This window comes from Poecilia latipinna, unplaced genomic scaffold (genome assembly GCF_001443285.1).
Source record: "Poecilia latipinna isolate Pla-1442-1.1 unplaced genomic scaffold, P_latipinna-1.0 Scaffold1305, whole genome shotgun sequence".
Classification (NCBI taxonomy): Eukaryota; Metazoa; Chordata; class Actinopteri; order Cyprinodontiformes; family Poeciliidae; genus Poecilia; species Poecilia latipinna.
Genome location: NW_015113921.1, coordinates 151,786 through 168,529, shown reverse-complemented (window position 1 = coordinate 168,529; position 16,744 = coordinate 151,786). Strand labels below are relative to the sequence as shown.

Below are 16,744 nucleotides of genomic sequence, written 5' to 3'. Positions count from 1 at the left end.
AGAAGAGGATTTCTGCTCAGATAACCACACTGTAGTATATAGAGCATTTATGTTTCTCTCTTTAAGATGCAGAACTTCACTTTTACTTTGTTTGATTTAATTGCAATCCGATGTTATGATGCATGATTATCGCAATTCACTTTAGCGTTTTCGTTTGCCTTTATTTCTCATGTCACACAAAATAAACCAGGGTTGTTCAGAAAGGATTTTGTGGCAGCTTTAACAACACAATGCCGCAGGAGTCTGGTAAATATGCAAAATGTATAAATAATTGTATATTTTAAATCCTGCAGCTTCCATTTTGGTGTTTTAACACTAAATACATTATTCTTATTCTTGTGATTATTATTATTTCTATAATAATACCACTAATAATATAAAATACAAATTATTATTATTATTACTCATATTATAGTATATATTAATATCATTACATTATTATAAATAAAACAATATCATAGTAAATATAAAATAAGTTATTGTTATAAGTTAACAATAATAATGTCTTTATAACATATTATTTTACATATTCTGAGAGAAATGAGCATCAAAATCTACAAATTCTAGGACTAACATGAGAGGGGAGAGAGTTAAGTAGTTTTCTAAAGGGAACATAAAAAACTGCCATCATATTATTAGTTGCAGAAGAAGAACATCAGGGTTGAACAATCAACAGGAAAGGATTTAGAAAATTTATTGGTTTAAAAGAACAATGAGTACAGAGAAAGATTCAGTTTTTTCATGTTTTTTTATAATCATCTAAATGCACCTCAGCTCTACTGATGATCTGAAACATAAAACAGGAAACAAGCGTAACAGGAAAACTTCTGAGCCAACAGTTTGTAGAGCAACAGGGTGGATGTTTCTAAAGATCGCAGATCTACGTCAGAATTTACTAAATCTGATTCCTTGCTTCATTTCCTCAGACTGGGCCGGGTGAGCGGATTATCCGGTCCGATGGAAACGTTCTGGTTTTTGATGTTTAAGTTTTTTCTGACTCGGCGGTGATGATGAATGGAGCCTTGGATTTCCACAACATCCATAAACCTCCAAAAGGTGCGTGAATCTCAGAGTTTTACAACATAACTGAGTAGAATAACAAATAAACTCGAAATTTTTACTTAAAACTTACAGAAACCTAAAAAGTAAACTTTTTAAGATTAAAAGGTGCTGCTGACAAAGTGTTTGAGCTTCTTGTCAGATTTTGCATCTTAACTCGTCACTGTCTTGCTTATTTTATTTTATTTTTTTAATCAAACAGGTGAAGAAGAGTCAGACTCTCGTTTCGGGTCGTTGTGTTTGGGGATCGTTTCTGCCCTTCTGACGGCCAGCATCATCATCATCATCCGCAGTAAGATCTTCATTTCCAAATTAAACATCAGATAATCAGATACTTCTTTTGCAAAGTAAAATACTTCAAAGGTTTGTAAATGTGTATTTGTTGTAAAAGGAAATTCAAAATGTTTCATCTGAAGCCACGTTAAGACATGAAAAGATAATTATAAAATAAGCATTCAGTGTTTTTTTAATTATATTGTGCCAAAGTTAAAATATTTAACTTTTTAAATCAGCTTTCAAAGTTTTAATAAAGTTGCATGAAAAACTAGAACATTTCTAAAGAAATTTAAAATGTTCCTGCCAAATTGTGTCTCTTGGTTAGAATCCTTCATTCTGATGCTAAAGATTAGCTAAATGCTAAAGTTAGCTACATTTACTTAGCATGCTAACTGTTGCTAGCATATAAAAAATGAGCTAAAATGCTTCTTTTAGCTGTAAGGCTAACATTAGCATGGGGGCTATCAGTAGCATGTAGAGTGGCTAGCGTGTTATCATTAGCATCTTAGCCAAACTATTTTGTTAGTTTTAGTTAGTTTTAGTATTAGTTAACTGTGTCCTGAACTCGCTGAAGCTCCAGCAGACTAAACTAAATCTCTGACATGTTTTCTGTTGGTTTCTTCATAGTGAGCGGCGTTCTGTACAGACAGGAAGTGAACCTCAGTGAGATGAAGATGAAGATGGAAATCCTGGAGAATCGGGCCGAGATTCTCCTCAGAGACAGAAACGACCTCAACTGGATGCTGGGAGTCATCCTGACCTTTGACCTGTTCCCAGTCAGAGATTTCTGTCGTGAAAACAGTGAGTACGTTTATACGGCCCTCAGATCGAGGTTAGTAAAGTTAACTGAAACAAACACTAATAAAATAACAAACAGAATAAAAAAAAAACTAACAAAATAAAGTTTTAAATTTAAAACATTTTCGTTTTCTGTAGCTGAAATAAAAAAATCTGGTTAGTGTGTTAAACTGTAACTGTGATTGTGTGAAAACATGCGGACGGTTGTGTTTGTGTGTGAACGTGGTTTGGTGTTTTCCGCAGCAGGGTGCCAGCCGTGCAGGCGAGGCTGGACTCTGTTCCAGCACAGGTGCTATTTGTTTCATGAAGACGGCTGGTTTACCTGGCAGGAAGCTCGGCAGCTGTGCCAGGACCGCCATGCAGACCTGGTGGTTATCGATAATCTGGAAGAACCGGTTCGCTTTGCCACCAACGCGTCAACAAACGACCAAAACGGAAAAACGTCTCATCTGATTATTTCTGTTTTTTTAAACTTGTAGGAGTTTATCAGTAATCGAACAGACTTCTACTTTGATAAAAATCACGGATACTGGCTGGGACTGAACCAGACGGGCAGCAGCTGGGTCTGGGTTGATGGACGGGTCGATACTCTGGGGTAAGGAAGTGGTTTTTATTTCACCTTCATCCCATTTTATCAGGATTGCACCGTAAAACGTTAATCCATGTTTACAAAAGTCCAACTTAAACAGCTAAAAAGAGTAAATATTGAAAAAGAATTAGAATTAAAACCAAGAGTTTGAAATGTTAAAACACTTTTCATACAAAGGGAAGATAAAACCTGCTGCCACTGAGATGCATAAAAATCTGTATTTTAGCCTCAAATTGAGAGTTTCCTTAAAATGAAGCAGAAATGCTGTGAGAAATGAAAGTTTCTCTTATTTTAGATGAACTTGTGAATGTGTTGACATCCTGATGTTTCGCTCTCTAAGGTTCTGGATGCAGAAACCATTTTCCTTTCCTGGGAAAAATGCGCTGCTGGTTCCCAACAGGAATCCCACAACCAGCTGGGCCAAAGCCGACTCCGAATTTAAAAACAGATTCATCTGCGAGGGAAAAGCTCTAACAAGGTCATAGCAGCTTCAACAAAACAGGATTTTCACCACTTTTGATTTAAAAACCAAGCAGAAACTTCCTGTTTGGCCTCAGTTTACTTGTTCTGCTTGTTTTTTTTAATTTTAATTAAATAAATTAAAGAAAATTATTTCCTCAGAGTTTTGTTCAGCCTGTACTGGAGGTCAAAAGGTTTGTGACGCTGTTTCTGTTTTATTTGGATTTGGTGTCACTTAAAAAAGAAACTAAGTTTAAATTTAGGTTCTTTTGCTTATTTTAAACAGAAATTAATCTTTTTGTAACACAGAGGAAACTTAATCTGTGGCAGCTTTTCCTTTACAAATGTGTGTAAATCAGTTTATGTTCTGTAAATGTTGAAAACAGTTTTGTAATCGTTTCTGTGTTTCCTCTGTCATGACCTGTAGAGGTTTGACTTCTGGTAAAACTCGACTTCTTGATGAAACATGTTGGGACATGATGCCTGATGAACACATGAATTCACTGGACCGGCCTGTTTTAAATCTCCACATAATGGGCTCAAAAAACATTATTTCACAAATAAATCATGTTTTAACCTACAGATTGGCCCATTTTTGTCATGATCTGTGTTTCTGTGTGTTTATTTTTGACATTTCCTGTGTTTAGTCCTGTTTCTGTCCTGTCCTCCCCGTTGATTGATCCCAGCTGTGTCTCGTTCCTGTGATTACCCTCCCAGTGTATTTAGTCTCACCTGTTGTCTGTGTTTAAGTTTGTCAAACGTAGGTCTACGTGTCTTAGTCTGCAGGCGCAGTTGAACTGCCAAGTCCTGGGCCGGCTTTCGCTCATCGTGTCAGTCTTTGTTTTGAGTCAGTTGCTACCAGTGCTGAGCCTCCGTGTTTTCCGCCGTGCTGCCTGCCAGTTTTTGACTGAGCATTTTCATTAAACTCATAATTTTTCATCTATACCTGGATCCTGCGTCTCTCCTCACCTCCTACCACCACTACTCGTGACAGTTTTACACAGACACACCTGCAGTTTTTGTTAAAGTTTCATAAGCTATAATATTTTATTGTGCCTGATTTTATTACTTTTTCTTACTTGTATGAATTATTGTCATTTTCATCCTTAAAATACCAAAGTTTCTATTTAGCTTTATATTTTGGTCTGTGGGATGATGTAATGCTGAAATGTTAAAGGACTAATAATTTGATCAGTTTTTACCAAATACTTTTTTTGTCTTGAGTTTAATTTTCAGGGACTCTGGTCAGGCCGCCTGGCGACCTGCTCTGTCTGACTGAACCAGGGCAGTTGTGGCTACTATCCAGTAGCATGCCACCATCTGTGTGTGTGTGTGTGTGTGTGTGTGTGTGTATGACTGCATTGTGAAGCGCTTTGGGCTCCTCTTCAGTTCAAACCTTTTAATGTTTTATTTTTCATGAAATGTAAACAGAAATGGAGCAGCGTTTTGTTTTTGGTAAAAGGCGGTGAGTCATTTCTCTCGCCAGGCTTGGCTCTCAAGTTTGTTGTGGTTGTATTTACCCAGAATACCACAACAAACCCATTTCCTGCTCTTGGAGCGGTTTCTGGTCCGTTTGGCGTTCAGAGACTCATTTGAACCACAGCTCAGCTCACTTCAACCGAACAAAGCCCACAAACCCGGTTTGTTGGTAGCTCTGAGTTCAGTTGTTTGGTTTGCATTCACGCCTTCCCAAACGAACCTGACCTGCTATGCAAGTGGACTGGAGTTTTAGCCAAGTGGACTAAATGAACTCTAGAAGTCCAATGCCCCGTGGATAAAGCAGAACTTTACAGTGAGGGTGAATGGTTGTCTCTGTGTGTGTTGGGCTGGCAGACCGGATGACTTTGTCTACCAGACCACAGATGCTCTGGGTTTCTGTTTCTGCTCTACTTCACTTTTTGCTGTGTGGTCTGGCCAAAGAAAGCTTAGCATATTTAGGTTGTTGTTCAGCTTAGACTGTAACTTTTGTTTTTGAGAACTTGTGATTAAACTGCAGCCTCATTGCTCAAAGCGAGATCACACCTATCAGAAATAAAAGGTGGGAAAACTGATGAGGTTGAAGTGAGAAACTGCTCAAACGTGTGTTGTCTTTAGCTTTCAGTGTCTCCTCAGAGAATCAGGATCCAGCATAGCAACAGAGACTTAGAGGTCATAGACAAAATTAAAACATATTCATCTGCAGACCTTTGAGACTTTAACGATGGCCAAAGACTCACATGAAGAGATTTATGAAAATGTTCAAACCATTTCAAACGGTGAGTTACTCGTGTTTGGTGTAAAATATAAATGTACATTTTGCTTGGTCAGGTTTTTGGTGAAAGACTGGATGAAAAACAGATTATTAAAACTGTTTTGTTTCATATTTAGGTTTCTTATTGAACTTATTTTGGTTAATTAAAAGTTAGTGGTAAACTTGGTCAAAAATATTCTCAACTGAACTTCCATGTTTTATGTTAATATTAAAGTTTTTCCTCTTTTTTAAAAATCTGTTTTACTGTAAAAATAATGAAACCTAAACCTAACAGACCTAGATGTAATGTTTTCTTGAGCTTTTTTTCTTTTAAAAAGCAAGAAACCGTTCTGTTGGTGCAAAATTGTGATTATTGAATTTTCCGTGTCCTGCAGAGAGAAAAGAAAAAACATCAATAACTTGTTCCAGTCGTCTGTCGTGTTTGTGGATAATTAGTTTCCTCCTGGTGGGAAGCATTGTGGCCAACATCTGGAGTAAGTCTCCTTTTCTTTTATAACATTTTAATCCACTAGCCTGTAGTTAACTCAGATTATTTTGAAGCTACAGCTTTCACTTTGCAAGCACAAACCTGTGTATTGTGTTTATTTCCTTATTTTTACTAATTTTATTTAGATTTCTGGTGACACACCAGCAGAAAAGTTGTTCATAAGTTAAAGGAAAAATGATTTATGGTTTTCAAACTGATTTATACACAAAACTGAAACGGAGCTGGAAGCAGTGGGCTCCTCGCTGGTTGGTCCACCAAGTCGGCATTTTTTATGATGCTTTTCGTCACTAAAGATTTCAACTGCAGGACGGCGTTAAAAGAAGTGTAGCGTTAATGTGAGTCGGAGTCCTTCGCTGCTAAACTGTGTGTTGCTTCAGGCTGTCGTTTCTGAAGAGGATTTAATGCAAAAAGGTATGAAACTGAAATGAGACACAGAAAAATACTTAGTATACAAATCATACTACAAATAAATGTGTATTTACTACACCATGGTGGGAAATGTGTGTCACCTGATCAAGAATATAATTTTAAGGTACTTTATGAAAAAACAAACAAACAAACAAAAAACTTCAAATAAAAAAAACCCCACTGCATTCAAATGTGCTGAAAAGAACCATAATAATAAGTCAATATGTTACAGGCAGCTCTGCATGTATCCAAATCATACCAAGGCTAAATAAACATTACTTTATACGATGCTTAATTAGTTAATTTCAACTTTGATTTCCATGTAGATTAAGTCAGACCAGCCTAAATATCCTGACAATAAAAGCAAGTCAAAAGTTGTTAAACTTGTGACAATATTCAGTGGAGAGACATAATAATAATAATAATAATGGGAAAATAGTCAGGCTTTCAACATGGACAAACGGTTCAGGGCTTCTGTTAGCATTTAGCATCTGCAGCTAGTTGATGCATCCTCTGATATCCTAACTGCACATTTCTGGCAATTTACTTAAAAGTTTAAGAGTTTTCTAATGTACATTTGGATTAAAACAAACAACCTGCCTGTAATTCACTTAATTCCCCTCTGTCATTTGTAGTGTGTCTTCAGATGTACCAACAGAAAGCAACTTCCCAGGAGCTGGAGATGAAGATGGGAAAACTACAAAACTACAGCGAGGAGCTGGAGATGAAGATGGGAAAACTACAGAATCACAGTGAAGTGTTGACTCATGAGAATAATGACCTGAACTTATGGCTGAACTTTTTTCTGAAATTCAAAAATGTTCAAGTCTCAAATTACTGCAGTGGCGAAAGTGAGTTGGTGTCATGTGACCTTCCTGAAAACAAAGCAATGATTACTCCTAACTGATGCTGAAAGCGGCTCGTCTCTCCGTTTGCTTCACGTTGACAGAGTGTCGGCCATGTCAGGAAGGATGGGTTGAGTTTCAGAAAAAGTGCTATCTGTTTATTGATGAACAACCTTGGAAAACCTGGAAGCAAAGCGATGAGCACTGCAAAAGCAAATCCGCAGATCTGGTCACTATTGATCACCTGCAAGAACAGGTGAGCTCCAGCACAGCTTCATCTTTGAAAATTACATTTTTAACTTTTAAAATATAAAAGTAATGATTTTAAACCAAATGACTTTCAGGAGTTTCTCAGTAAACAGATTAAGTCTTACTATGATGAATATCATGGATTCTGGTTGGGTTTGCGTGAAATTAACAACAGATGGGTGTGGACTGACGGACGTAATGACACTCTGGGGTAAGAAACTTTAATTAAACGTAAAATAAACAACATAGAAAAACCAGTGTTTGTTGTCACCTTCCTAAAATAATCACCAAAATCCATTTTTTGGGGAAAAACTTGGGATTATTATTCCAGGAAGGCGACAAAATGAATGTTCAAATCAAGATTAAATCCACCTGCTTAGAGTTTATTTTGAAACAAAAATAATTAGAGCATTGACCAGAGGTGGGCAGAGTGGACAAAAGCTTTACTCTAGTAAAAGTAAAAAAGTATTTGGTAAAAAGTAACTGATCAAATTATCAATCGTTTAGTCTTTCAAGATGACATCATCAGACAGACTGAAATATAACATTACCTGGAAGTTTTGGTATTTTAAGGTCCAAATGGTTCATATATAAAACCAAACTTACAAAATTAGAGCAAAGGAACATTTTCCCAAATCAGTTCCTTTCACCATACAGACATTTTAATACAAACTGTCTGGTGACGTTTTGGTTCTTCATTCAGTGAAGTTACTCACAGGATCTAGAAACTTTACTCAAGTAAGGGTAACAATACTTCACATTAAAATAAGTGAACATAAAAAATACAGCGCGGTACAAATTCTCCGAAAAGTAATTTTTTCCCTTTTACTCAAGTAAATGTGAGTAAATGTAATATTGACCAACATATTTGATTTTTATCAGTGATTTTGATAAATGCACTCAATAAAATGTATCATTGTTTCTTCTCAAATTGGTAACTTTTTGTTATGAATTTTTATTTTTGTGTTTTTATGATGTAAAAGCCTCTTGCTAAAATATGATATACAAATAAACTTGATTGATTGATATGCAGTAGGTAGAAATCCACATTAAGTCATTTTTCTTAAGTATTTTACAGTTACATTCCAGAAAAATCATAAAATGTGAGTTTCCACTCTTCGGCGTCTGAATATCACTTCTATCCATGACCTTGTAGTTTTTCTGTATCATTTCTGTTTATATTCACTCGGTTTTGAACCAGCAGAATTTAACCGTCATAATGTTTTGAAGGTTCTGGATGGGATCAGTTTATGGTCCCTCTGGTCCGTTTGCTCTGCTGATCCCAGGAAAAACTCCGACAAATAGCTGGGACACATCAGATAACGGCTTTCTGAACAAATTCATCTGTGAGCAAGAAGCCCTGGTGAAGCTTGAAGCCAGAGCCAGGTGATTCTCTGACCTTTGACCCAACACTGCGGGTTTACAGAAACAAATGTCTGCTACCTAAATGAGCTTTTCTTGACCTCCTGCTCCAGCGAACAGAGTTTGCAGCTCGTTAGTCTGTTTGTGGTGACAGAGCCGCGCGACTCGAGTTCACGATAAAATCAAACTTCAGAGAAATGTGTTGCTTTGAAATTACAACCACAGACAGAGCAAAAAGAAAGAAGCAAAGACAAACATTTAAACAAATTAAATGTTTGTCTTCTTACAAAGACAAACATTTAATTTGTCTTTGTAAAAAGTGTTGCATCATATTTAACCCACTAAGTGTTCAGAAGCAAGCTGGTTTCACAGCTTCTACTCATTTTTAATATTTTATCTGCACAGATTAATATTGTATTCTTTATTAATTTTTTAATGTTTTTTATTCTTATGTTTGAATCTTTTTGCTTTGATTGCTTGTCACTTTGCTGATGCAACAAAATTTGAGAAACAATAAAGGAATTTCTGTTCTATTTTATTACATTCAGTGTTTTTTTACTCAATCAGACTTTACTGCACCCAAATATGCTTTTGTTTTATTGAATTGAATGCATCAATTTAATTTAATTAGTTTAAATGGTAGGCTGCATATTAATGAACTTACAATATTTTCATAAATATTCCAGATTTCGCAAAATGATTTCTGCTTTGGGTCAGTTATACAGAAGAATTTTATTTTATTTTTTGCTAAATATCACAAATTTAGGAGAGAAAACTTTTTTTTCTTTGTTTTTAGCCAGAATTACTTTTCCGACTGACTTGGGTCAAAACTTTGGTTTTGTTCTTATTAGCCTGGTTCTTTATAACTGAACTGTGTAACTGATTTAGATTTTATTTCTCTGTTTTCAGCCAGATTCATTTAAAAGAAAACATTTCTAACATCACATACATAAACCATTTGGTCGGTTTGGAAACTGAACTATTTCTGAGAATAGTTTCCATTCTACTTAAAGAAATCACACTGTCATCATATGTTGGTGTTAAGTTGTGACATCGGTTTCTAAGAGATTATGAGGAAGTAATTTATTTATATTAAGTTTCTGAAGTTGCATCTTCTCTCAGCCTCAAAACCTCTTTCTGCTTCTTTCACAGTGTCACTTAAAAAATATCTTTGTACAGTTTATGTAAACATCAAAGAGCAGAACTGCAAAAACATTGGATTTTACAGCATAATGTGTGTCTACAAAACTGATTTTACTACAAACAAACTTTTGAATAGAAGTTTTCTAATCATCTGTTGATGTGCAGATTGTAAAAATATGTACCTGCTCAATATTTTATCATGATATCTGTGGTTTAGTTATTTTTAGACTTTGGTCAACATCTTATGATAAAAATTGGTTTAAAGTGAAAAACAGAAATAATTACGACACTTTTATAAATCAATCATAATCAAAAAAATTGGACTTTTTTGACAAAAAATTTACAAAAAAGAAAAAACTTTAAAACTGCAGGATGTATCTTTTATAAAATGTATATTTTCCTACTTATTTGTTGAAACTCACCATGACGTTTGTTATGAGACAGATAATCTGAGAAAAATAAACTTCTTCTTCTTTCTCCCAGTATCAACTGCAAACAACCAATCAGATCCAGGAGGCAGATCTTAGTCTTGTCAATCACCCTGACGACAGTGCAGCTAGCAGAGTCTGCCACAAATGCTAAAGCTAGTTAGCATAGCTGCTGATGATGGCAAGTAAACAGTTTTCCTGTAACAGTGAGTTGTTTTTCTCCCATCAACACATTTAGCAGCGAGTACAGGAGGGTGATTGGCAGCGTTAAAACGCTCCTGGCTCTGATTGGCTGTTTTTGGTGCATTTCTTCAGATGGCAATAAAAGCTCTGGGAGGCGGAGGAGATCGATCTTTTCACTGATTATGTGTCTCCTACTGTGAGCATTTTAACAAATACATAAAAACATATTTTTTTAATTTAAAAGTTAAAATCTGCAGCTTTAATTTCAAAGTGAAAACGGATTTCTACCAAACAATGACAAAATTATTCAACATAATAAAAGTTAAACTATTTACCCCCTTTAAAGTGACCGAATTCAACAGAGGTCCAACCAATTGGCGCTGGTCGTCTGAGTGTTTCCAGTGATTATGATATAAAGACTGGTTCTGGTTCTGGAAGGTCCATTCACTGGTCCATCAGTATCCCTGGCTACAGGGAACAAAGACTAAAGAACACTCCAACCAATCAGAGAAAAGGTTAACGAAACGTATCAGCCAGGGGATGGATACTAAAACATGGTTCCTTCTTCGTCTGCTGAACTGCTGAGGTTTTTTGTCCGATCATAACATTGTAGCTCTGCAACATGGATTTGTGTGAAGCTAAAGTAACAGTTAGCTTAACTTACTAAATTGTATTCATAGTTGAGCTTCATGCAAACTGCAGTAAAATCGGATGTTTAGGTGCTTTCCACACAGTGGACAACCTGTTTGGAAGGTCTTCAAAACAGGAAGAGAAAACTTTGCTTTGCATAAAGTATCAGTGGGATTATTTTCCAGTATCGTGACGAGATCGGCTCTTACTTTTCTTTCTGCTGTCAGAGTTAAAACTTTAAATTATGTCGGCAGAAATCAACACTAAGAAGGTTCAGGAAAATGTAAAGACGCCTGAATCAGGTAAGAGACTCCCTGCAAACATTTCAACGTCTGAAAACCTGAAGTTTCTCAAGAATAACTCAGTTTTAAATTAGGAGGAATGATAAAAAAAAGATTCTGTTAGTGACTGACATTTTATTCCTGGAGAAAAACTTCTAATATCTGACATATTCCTTAAATGTAACCAGCAGGTGAAATATTTTTTTATTTAGTGAAGCTGTTTGAAAACGTTTCCTTCATTTTTATGACTTCTGGATTAAATCGGATTGAAACTCTGCCTGTTTCAAATAAAAATCATTGATAGCGCTTTTTAAAGCTAGCTACAATAATTAGCTGCTTTGATATAGGAATCTGGGAAACCAGCTTTTAGATCTGCATGTTTAAGAGGTTTAAATAAAATTAAAGTAGTAAAGTAGTACATAGAACCAAGAAAAGGAAAAGACATAATCAATAAATCAGCAACTAGTGTCTTGATTTGTGGTTAAGACAAAGATCCAAGATTTAGACGAACTGAAAGTTTTTACACCTAAAGATCAACAGGAAACCAACAAGCCTTGACTAAAGGCGACAACTCAGAGAAAGGTTTAATAATCTAGTTAATTACAGAGACATGAACAGAAAACCAAGGGAAAACCAAACAGCCTCTAGGAAAGACTAGAAAACACAAGATAAAACCTGAAAAACAGGAAACAGGAAGTAAACTGATGACAGATGAACAGATAAAACCTGATGCAGTAAAACAGCTTATGACAACAAACGGAAAAATGCAGAAGGAGGCAGCAAATTATTAAAAACCAAAGAGAAATACCTGAAACCAAGACTGGACTTCTAGTTCAAACCAGAGTCAATCGGATCATTAAAACTAATAAACTTAATGAACACTGATGTCTATTTTTTTCATCTTTGTCTAAAATATTGTTGGGTTTAACCATCATGTGCATTTATGGTCAAATGATCAATAGTCAGAATCCCAAACTTTTACCAAAAACATGTTTGTACCTAATTATTAACTCTATTTCTAATCATTACAGTAAATATTTAGTGCAATAATGTTTTTTACCTCTTACAAATAACAGACCACATTATTTAAAATGCATTTAATTTTTTTTTCTGTGTAGAAAAAAACTATACAGAAGAAAACAGACACATTAGATCGTTTATTTAAAATTTGTTTTACATTTATTTTCTGTCTTTTTTAGAAGGTGCATAAATAAATGAACTGTTCAAATCAAACCACTTTCATTATAAATGCTGATTGTGTTTATTAAACCAAGCAGAAGTTTCAAACAGGAAAAGTTTTCAATATTTGTTTTAGATTAGTTTAACTTTAAAATGGATCAATTTAACCAACAACATAATATTAACATAACTATTTTTTAAGAAACATTCAAAAACCAAACAGGCTCATGTTTCAGTCTTCAAATTTATTTTTTTCTGATTAAAACTTCAGCCAGAAAAAAAAAATACGATTTATGGATTGAAAGATAAATATTTACAGTTTTTTAACATCATTAATCAGTATTTTGTACAGAAATCCTGATCTGCTGTCATGTTCACATGATGAGAGCATTTAAACTCTTTTGCTTTGTGAATAAACAGATTTATTAAATTGATGCTTTGGAAACTTTTCTGCTGTAAAACGTAACCAGTGGCTGTAAAAGCAGAAATATTTATTATATCTGGTTTAATTCCACCAGCAGACGGTAAAAAAGACGTTTGTTCTCGTTTCCGTCTGCTGCTGCTGGTGTTGGGGGTAGCCTTCGTCCTGCAGGCGGTGAGCATCAGCATCATCACCTGGAGTGAGTCTCTTTATCCTCGTGTTTATCTTTTAACATTTTTAGCTGCAGAGCACTCTGCAGTGCAGTAATGAGAGGTCAAAGGTCACATAATGACAGAGTGTTGTGGTGTTTTCTGTCGTTCGAAGGCTGTTTAGAAATAAAGAAACAGAAAGCGAGAGTCAGCAGGCTGGAGCTGGCGTCTGAGCGGACATGCAGAGAGAAGGAAAAGCTCAACCAGAAGCTCAGATTCATCCTCACATCCACAAACTTCTCCGTCAGTTGCTTCTGTCCCGCTGGAGGTGAGAAACTCGATTATATGTGATTAGATGATTATTCAAAGTTTTCTCTAGGAGAACACTGAAATTAGATGTAATGTAAATAGTTGCTGTAGTTTTAAGTGTAAAATGTCTTGCCATATTTACAGTGGATACGGCAAGACAGTGACCTTAATAATGAAGTGCAGCGGACCACAGCCTCCGATTGTTTTCTCTGGAACATAACTCTAAATTATTTGAAGAAAATTAGCTTTCACAGACTTATTTACCTAGCAACCCAAACTGAGCTTCAGCATGTTTGGTCAGCTGGTTTTCAAATTCAGAAATAGTTTATTGATACCAAAGGAAAATAAAATAATGTAGCTCATTAATTCAGATCCTTCAAAAAGAGATTGTAGATGCTGATGGCTGTTGGCAGGGTCCTGAGTATGGGCTGTACAATGGCTGCTGTTGACTTGCCACTTGCTGTATTCTTGTTGGTTGTGCAGGAACCCCCACTTCTGCTTTTCAAAGAAGTACAGTTGTATAATTGCAGTCATTTTCACATGTAAGTGTGCCTAGCAGCAGTTTATTTGGATTTAAAGAGACAGAGGCCCGAAAGAGACAGACATAGGCAGAACTGAGCAGAATGAAATCCCTGATTCTGAGCAAAACATGTTCTGTAGCCCATAAACTTCTCCTAACCTGTTCAAGGAAGCATAACAGGTCACCTTTAAAAAGCACAGCATGATAAACTCTGCTGGTTTTGCTCTGTATTAATCCTGTCTTACTGTGATGGCTGCAGAGTGCCGGCTGTGTCCAGATGGATGGTTCTGGTTCCAGGAAAAGTGCTACTGGTTCAGCAACGACACCGAGCTGAACTGGGAAGAAAGTCGTCGGTTCTGTCAGAACAGATCTGCAGATCTGGTTGTTATTAATAATCCAGAGCAACAGGTGAGCTCCAGCACCAATATTAATAGGTAATAATTTAAAAACTAAAATAATCTGAGCATTTAATGACAATGTTTCTCCCCAGGCTTTCATCAGTAACCTCAGCAGCAGCTTCTACTGGCTGGGCCTGCAGAACATCGACAGCAGCTGGGTCTGGATCGACGGATGTAGAGACACTTTAGGGTAAGAGTTTCTACAGAAACAAATAAATAAAATGATGTTTTCTTTGACGGTGTTTGTGTCCAAAGGTTTTGGATGAATGATGTCAACCCGTTGGGTTCGTTTGCGGAGGTGTTGGCCTGGAGGAATCTCACCGACAGCTGGCTGCCGACAACATCTACGACCTTCAGCAAGGTCGTCTGTGAGCAGGAAGCCTTCAGAGTTTCCACTTAAACGGTTTCTGTTCTCCACCAGGATGTTTACACCATCTAAACTGAAACATCATAGTTTAAAGTTCAATTGTCTTATATGAAGTATCTTGCCTTTTTTTGGTGGTTTAAATGACCTCATCTGCTAATTAAAGGAAATAAATTGGCTATCGATCAGTTCATAATCATATATAAATTATATTTGCATTGTTGTTCTTTGAAAAATATGTTTTTACTGTTTGTCACTACAACTAAAATATATATTCAACAGTAATAAACAGTAAAATTATGACAGAAAAAATCAGTTAAACATCTAAAACTGTTGATTTTGATGTGAAATAAATTAATCTGTTAAAAGTAAATTGAACATTAATTTTATGAGTTGTATTCATGTTGATTTTAGGGAAAACATTTTCTTTTCCAGTAAATCATTTACACCAGCACCATTTTTAAACTTTAAAGTAAACAATGACAATGTCGTCTAACCGTGAAAGAAAAATGTTTTACCTTTAATTTTATGGTGGATTTGTTTCAACCGGCATTTTACTGGACTATTTACTGTTTTTACAGTGTATGGATCGATGTGCTCATAGTTTTCAGTAAATAATTTAATCTTACTACTTTTAGAGTAGACAAAAATATGTGAACATTATTTGTCCTTTTTAAGATTCTTCTTCATATTTGTGGCTTTTATGAGAATTTAACACAAAACTCTGAAAATAGAAACATCTGATGGAGTGAAGCATGTTAATGTTCTGTAGGTGTTATTATACTGGTATCTCAATGTTTTAGTCTTTTAGTTTTTAGTCTTTTCTACTAAAGTCTAGAAAAGAAAAAACTAATGTAATGTAGCAGAGCTGCTCCAACCTGCTGCCACCAGGGGGCGCTATTCTATATGGTTTGTTTTAAACAGTTTGGTGGAGGGAAAACCTCTTGTTCATAAAACCTAAAGTAAAGAAGTAAATCAGATTAGACTTTATCATCACAGCCCAAAGTGTAGTGAATAAAAAAGACTAAATTTAAAGATTTTTTTATTACGTTTCATTTATATACGAGGATTCAGTTTTTATTTCACAGCAATTAGGAAAAATATTCATTATTTACTAATCATTAATAAAATATAGTTTTTTGATGACAGTTTGCTCAAATAAATTAAACTTGTTTCACCCTGTATTGTGATTTAAAATATTGTGTTTACTCTACAGCATCGCTGTATTTTTACTAGTTTTGTCTTTTACAGATGCCGTGTTTCCCCCCCAAATATTTCATGCTTGTAAAAAACTGTGATGTTATTAAATACAAATATAATGCTTTTTGAGGGAAACACCATTTCTATTCTGTGTCTTTAATATGGCAATTATAAAGTTGTTGTAAGGACCCGGAAATTCAACCACACACAGGAGTATATGAAAGGAAAACAGTTTATTTTCAGATACTGGTTTCTGCTCAGGGAGAGGTCATCAAACACAGCACTGCAGAGCGGTGGACGGGTGGAGCAGAGGAACAGAGGGTCTGACGACAGGGGGATGCAGGAAACCAGTGGAAGCAATGAAGATCTCCACCAGGAGATCCAAAATGCAACACCCAGGGACTTTGTCAATGATAAGGCAGAGGTCATACACAGGAGGACAGAGAGGGCAAACTTAGCTTTGAGGGGCAGGTGATGATCGGTGGTCGTGAGGCAGAGCTTGGGTCGTAGAAACACTGACGGCTTGGAAGGAAACGCTGGATCTCTACTGGCTCATGGCCAGGAAGCAGAGGCTGAGGGGTGTTTCAGTAGGGCGAGGCCCAGGTGGAACAGGTAAGCAATCAGGCATGGCAGGTGAGCTGAATGAGTGAATGAGTGCTTAACACAGTATGGACAGGACATCAGTCATCAATCAGTCAAATTTTATTTGTATAGCACATTTCAGCAAAAATGCATTTCAAGGTGCTTTACATGAAA

At 35.9% G+C, this 16,744-nt stretch overlaps 3 protein-coding genes across 3 annotated transcripts; all 3 read left to right on the top strand.

Moving 5' to 3' along the window:
• Window positions 1–917: 917 nt before the first annotated feature.
• LOC106961485 (C-type lectin domain family 12 member B-like) lies at window positions 918–3,763 on the top strand. Its single transcript, XM_015055247.1, has 6 exons — window positions 918–1,056; window positions 1,262–1,351; window positions 1,963–2,136; window positions 2,380–2,528; window positions 2,613–2,728; window positions 3,063–3,763. The coding sequence occupies exons 1-6, from the start codon at window positions 1,008–1,010 to the stop codon at window positions 3,205–3,207; spliced, it is 723 nt and encodes a 240-aa protein (XP_014910733.1). The 5' UTR covers window positions 918–1,007; the 3' UTR covers window positions 3,208–3,763.
• Window positions 3,764–4,372: 609 nt separating this feature from the next.
• On the top strand, window positions 4,373–9,314 carry LOC106961480 (C-type lectin domain family 12 member B-like). The gene is made up of 6 exons (XM_015055242.1): window positions 4,373–5,436; window positions 5,807–5,905; window positions 6,963–7,178; window positions 7,277–7,428; window positions 7,517–7,632; window positions 8,652–9,314. The coding sequence occupies exons 1-6, from the start codon at window positions 5,382–5,384 to the stop codon at window positions 8,809–8,811; spliced, it is 798 nt and encodes a 265-aa protein (XP_014910728.1). The 5' UTR covers window positions 4,373–5,381; the 3' UTR covers window positions 8,812–9,314.
• A 4,961-nt stretch (window positions 9,315–14,275) lies between these two features.
• Window positions 14,276–15,035, top strand: LOC106961482 (C-type lectin domain family 10 member A-like). The gene is made up of 3 exons (XM_015055244.1): window positions 14,276–14,434; window positions 14,517–14,614; window positions 14,680–15,035. The coding sequence occupies exons 1-3, from the start codon at window positions 14,276–14,278 to the stop codon at window positions 14,822–14,824; spliced, it is 402 nt and encodes a 133-aa protein (XP_014910730.1). The 3' UTR covers window positions 14,825–15,035.
• Window positions 15,036–16,744: the final 1,709 nt, after the last annotated feature.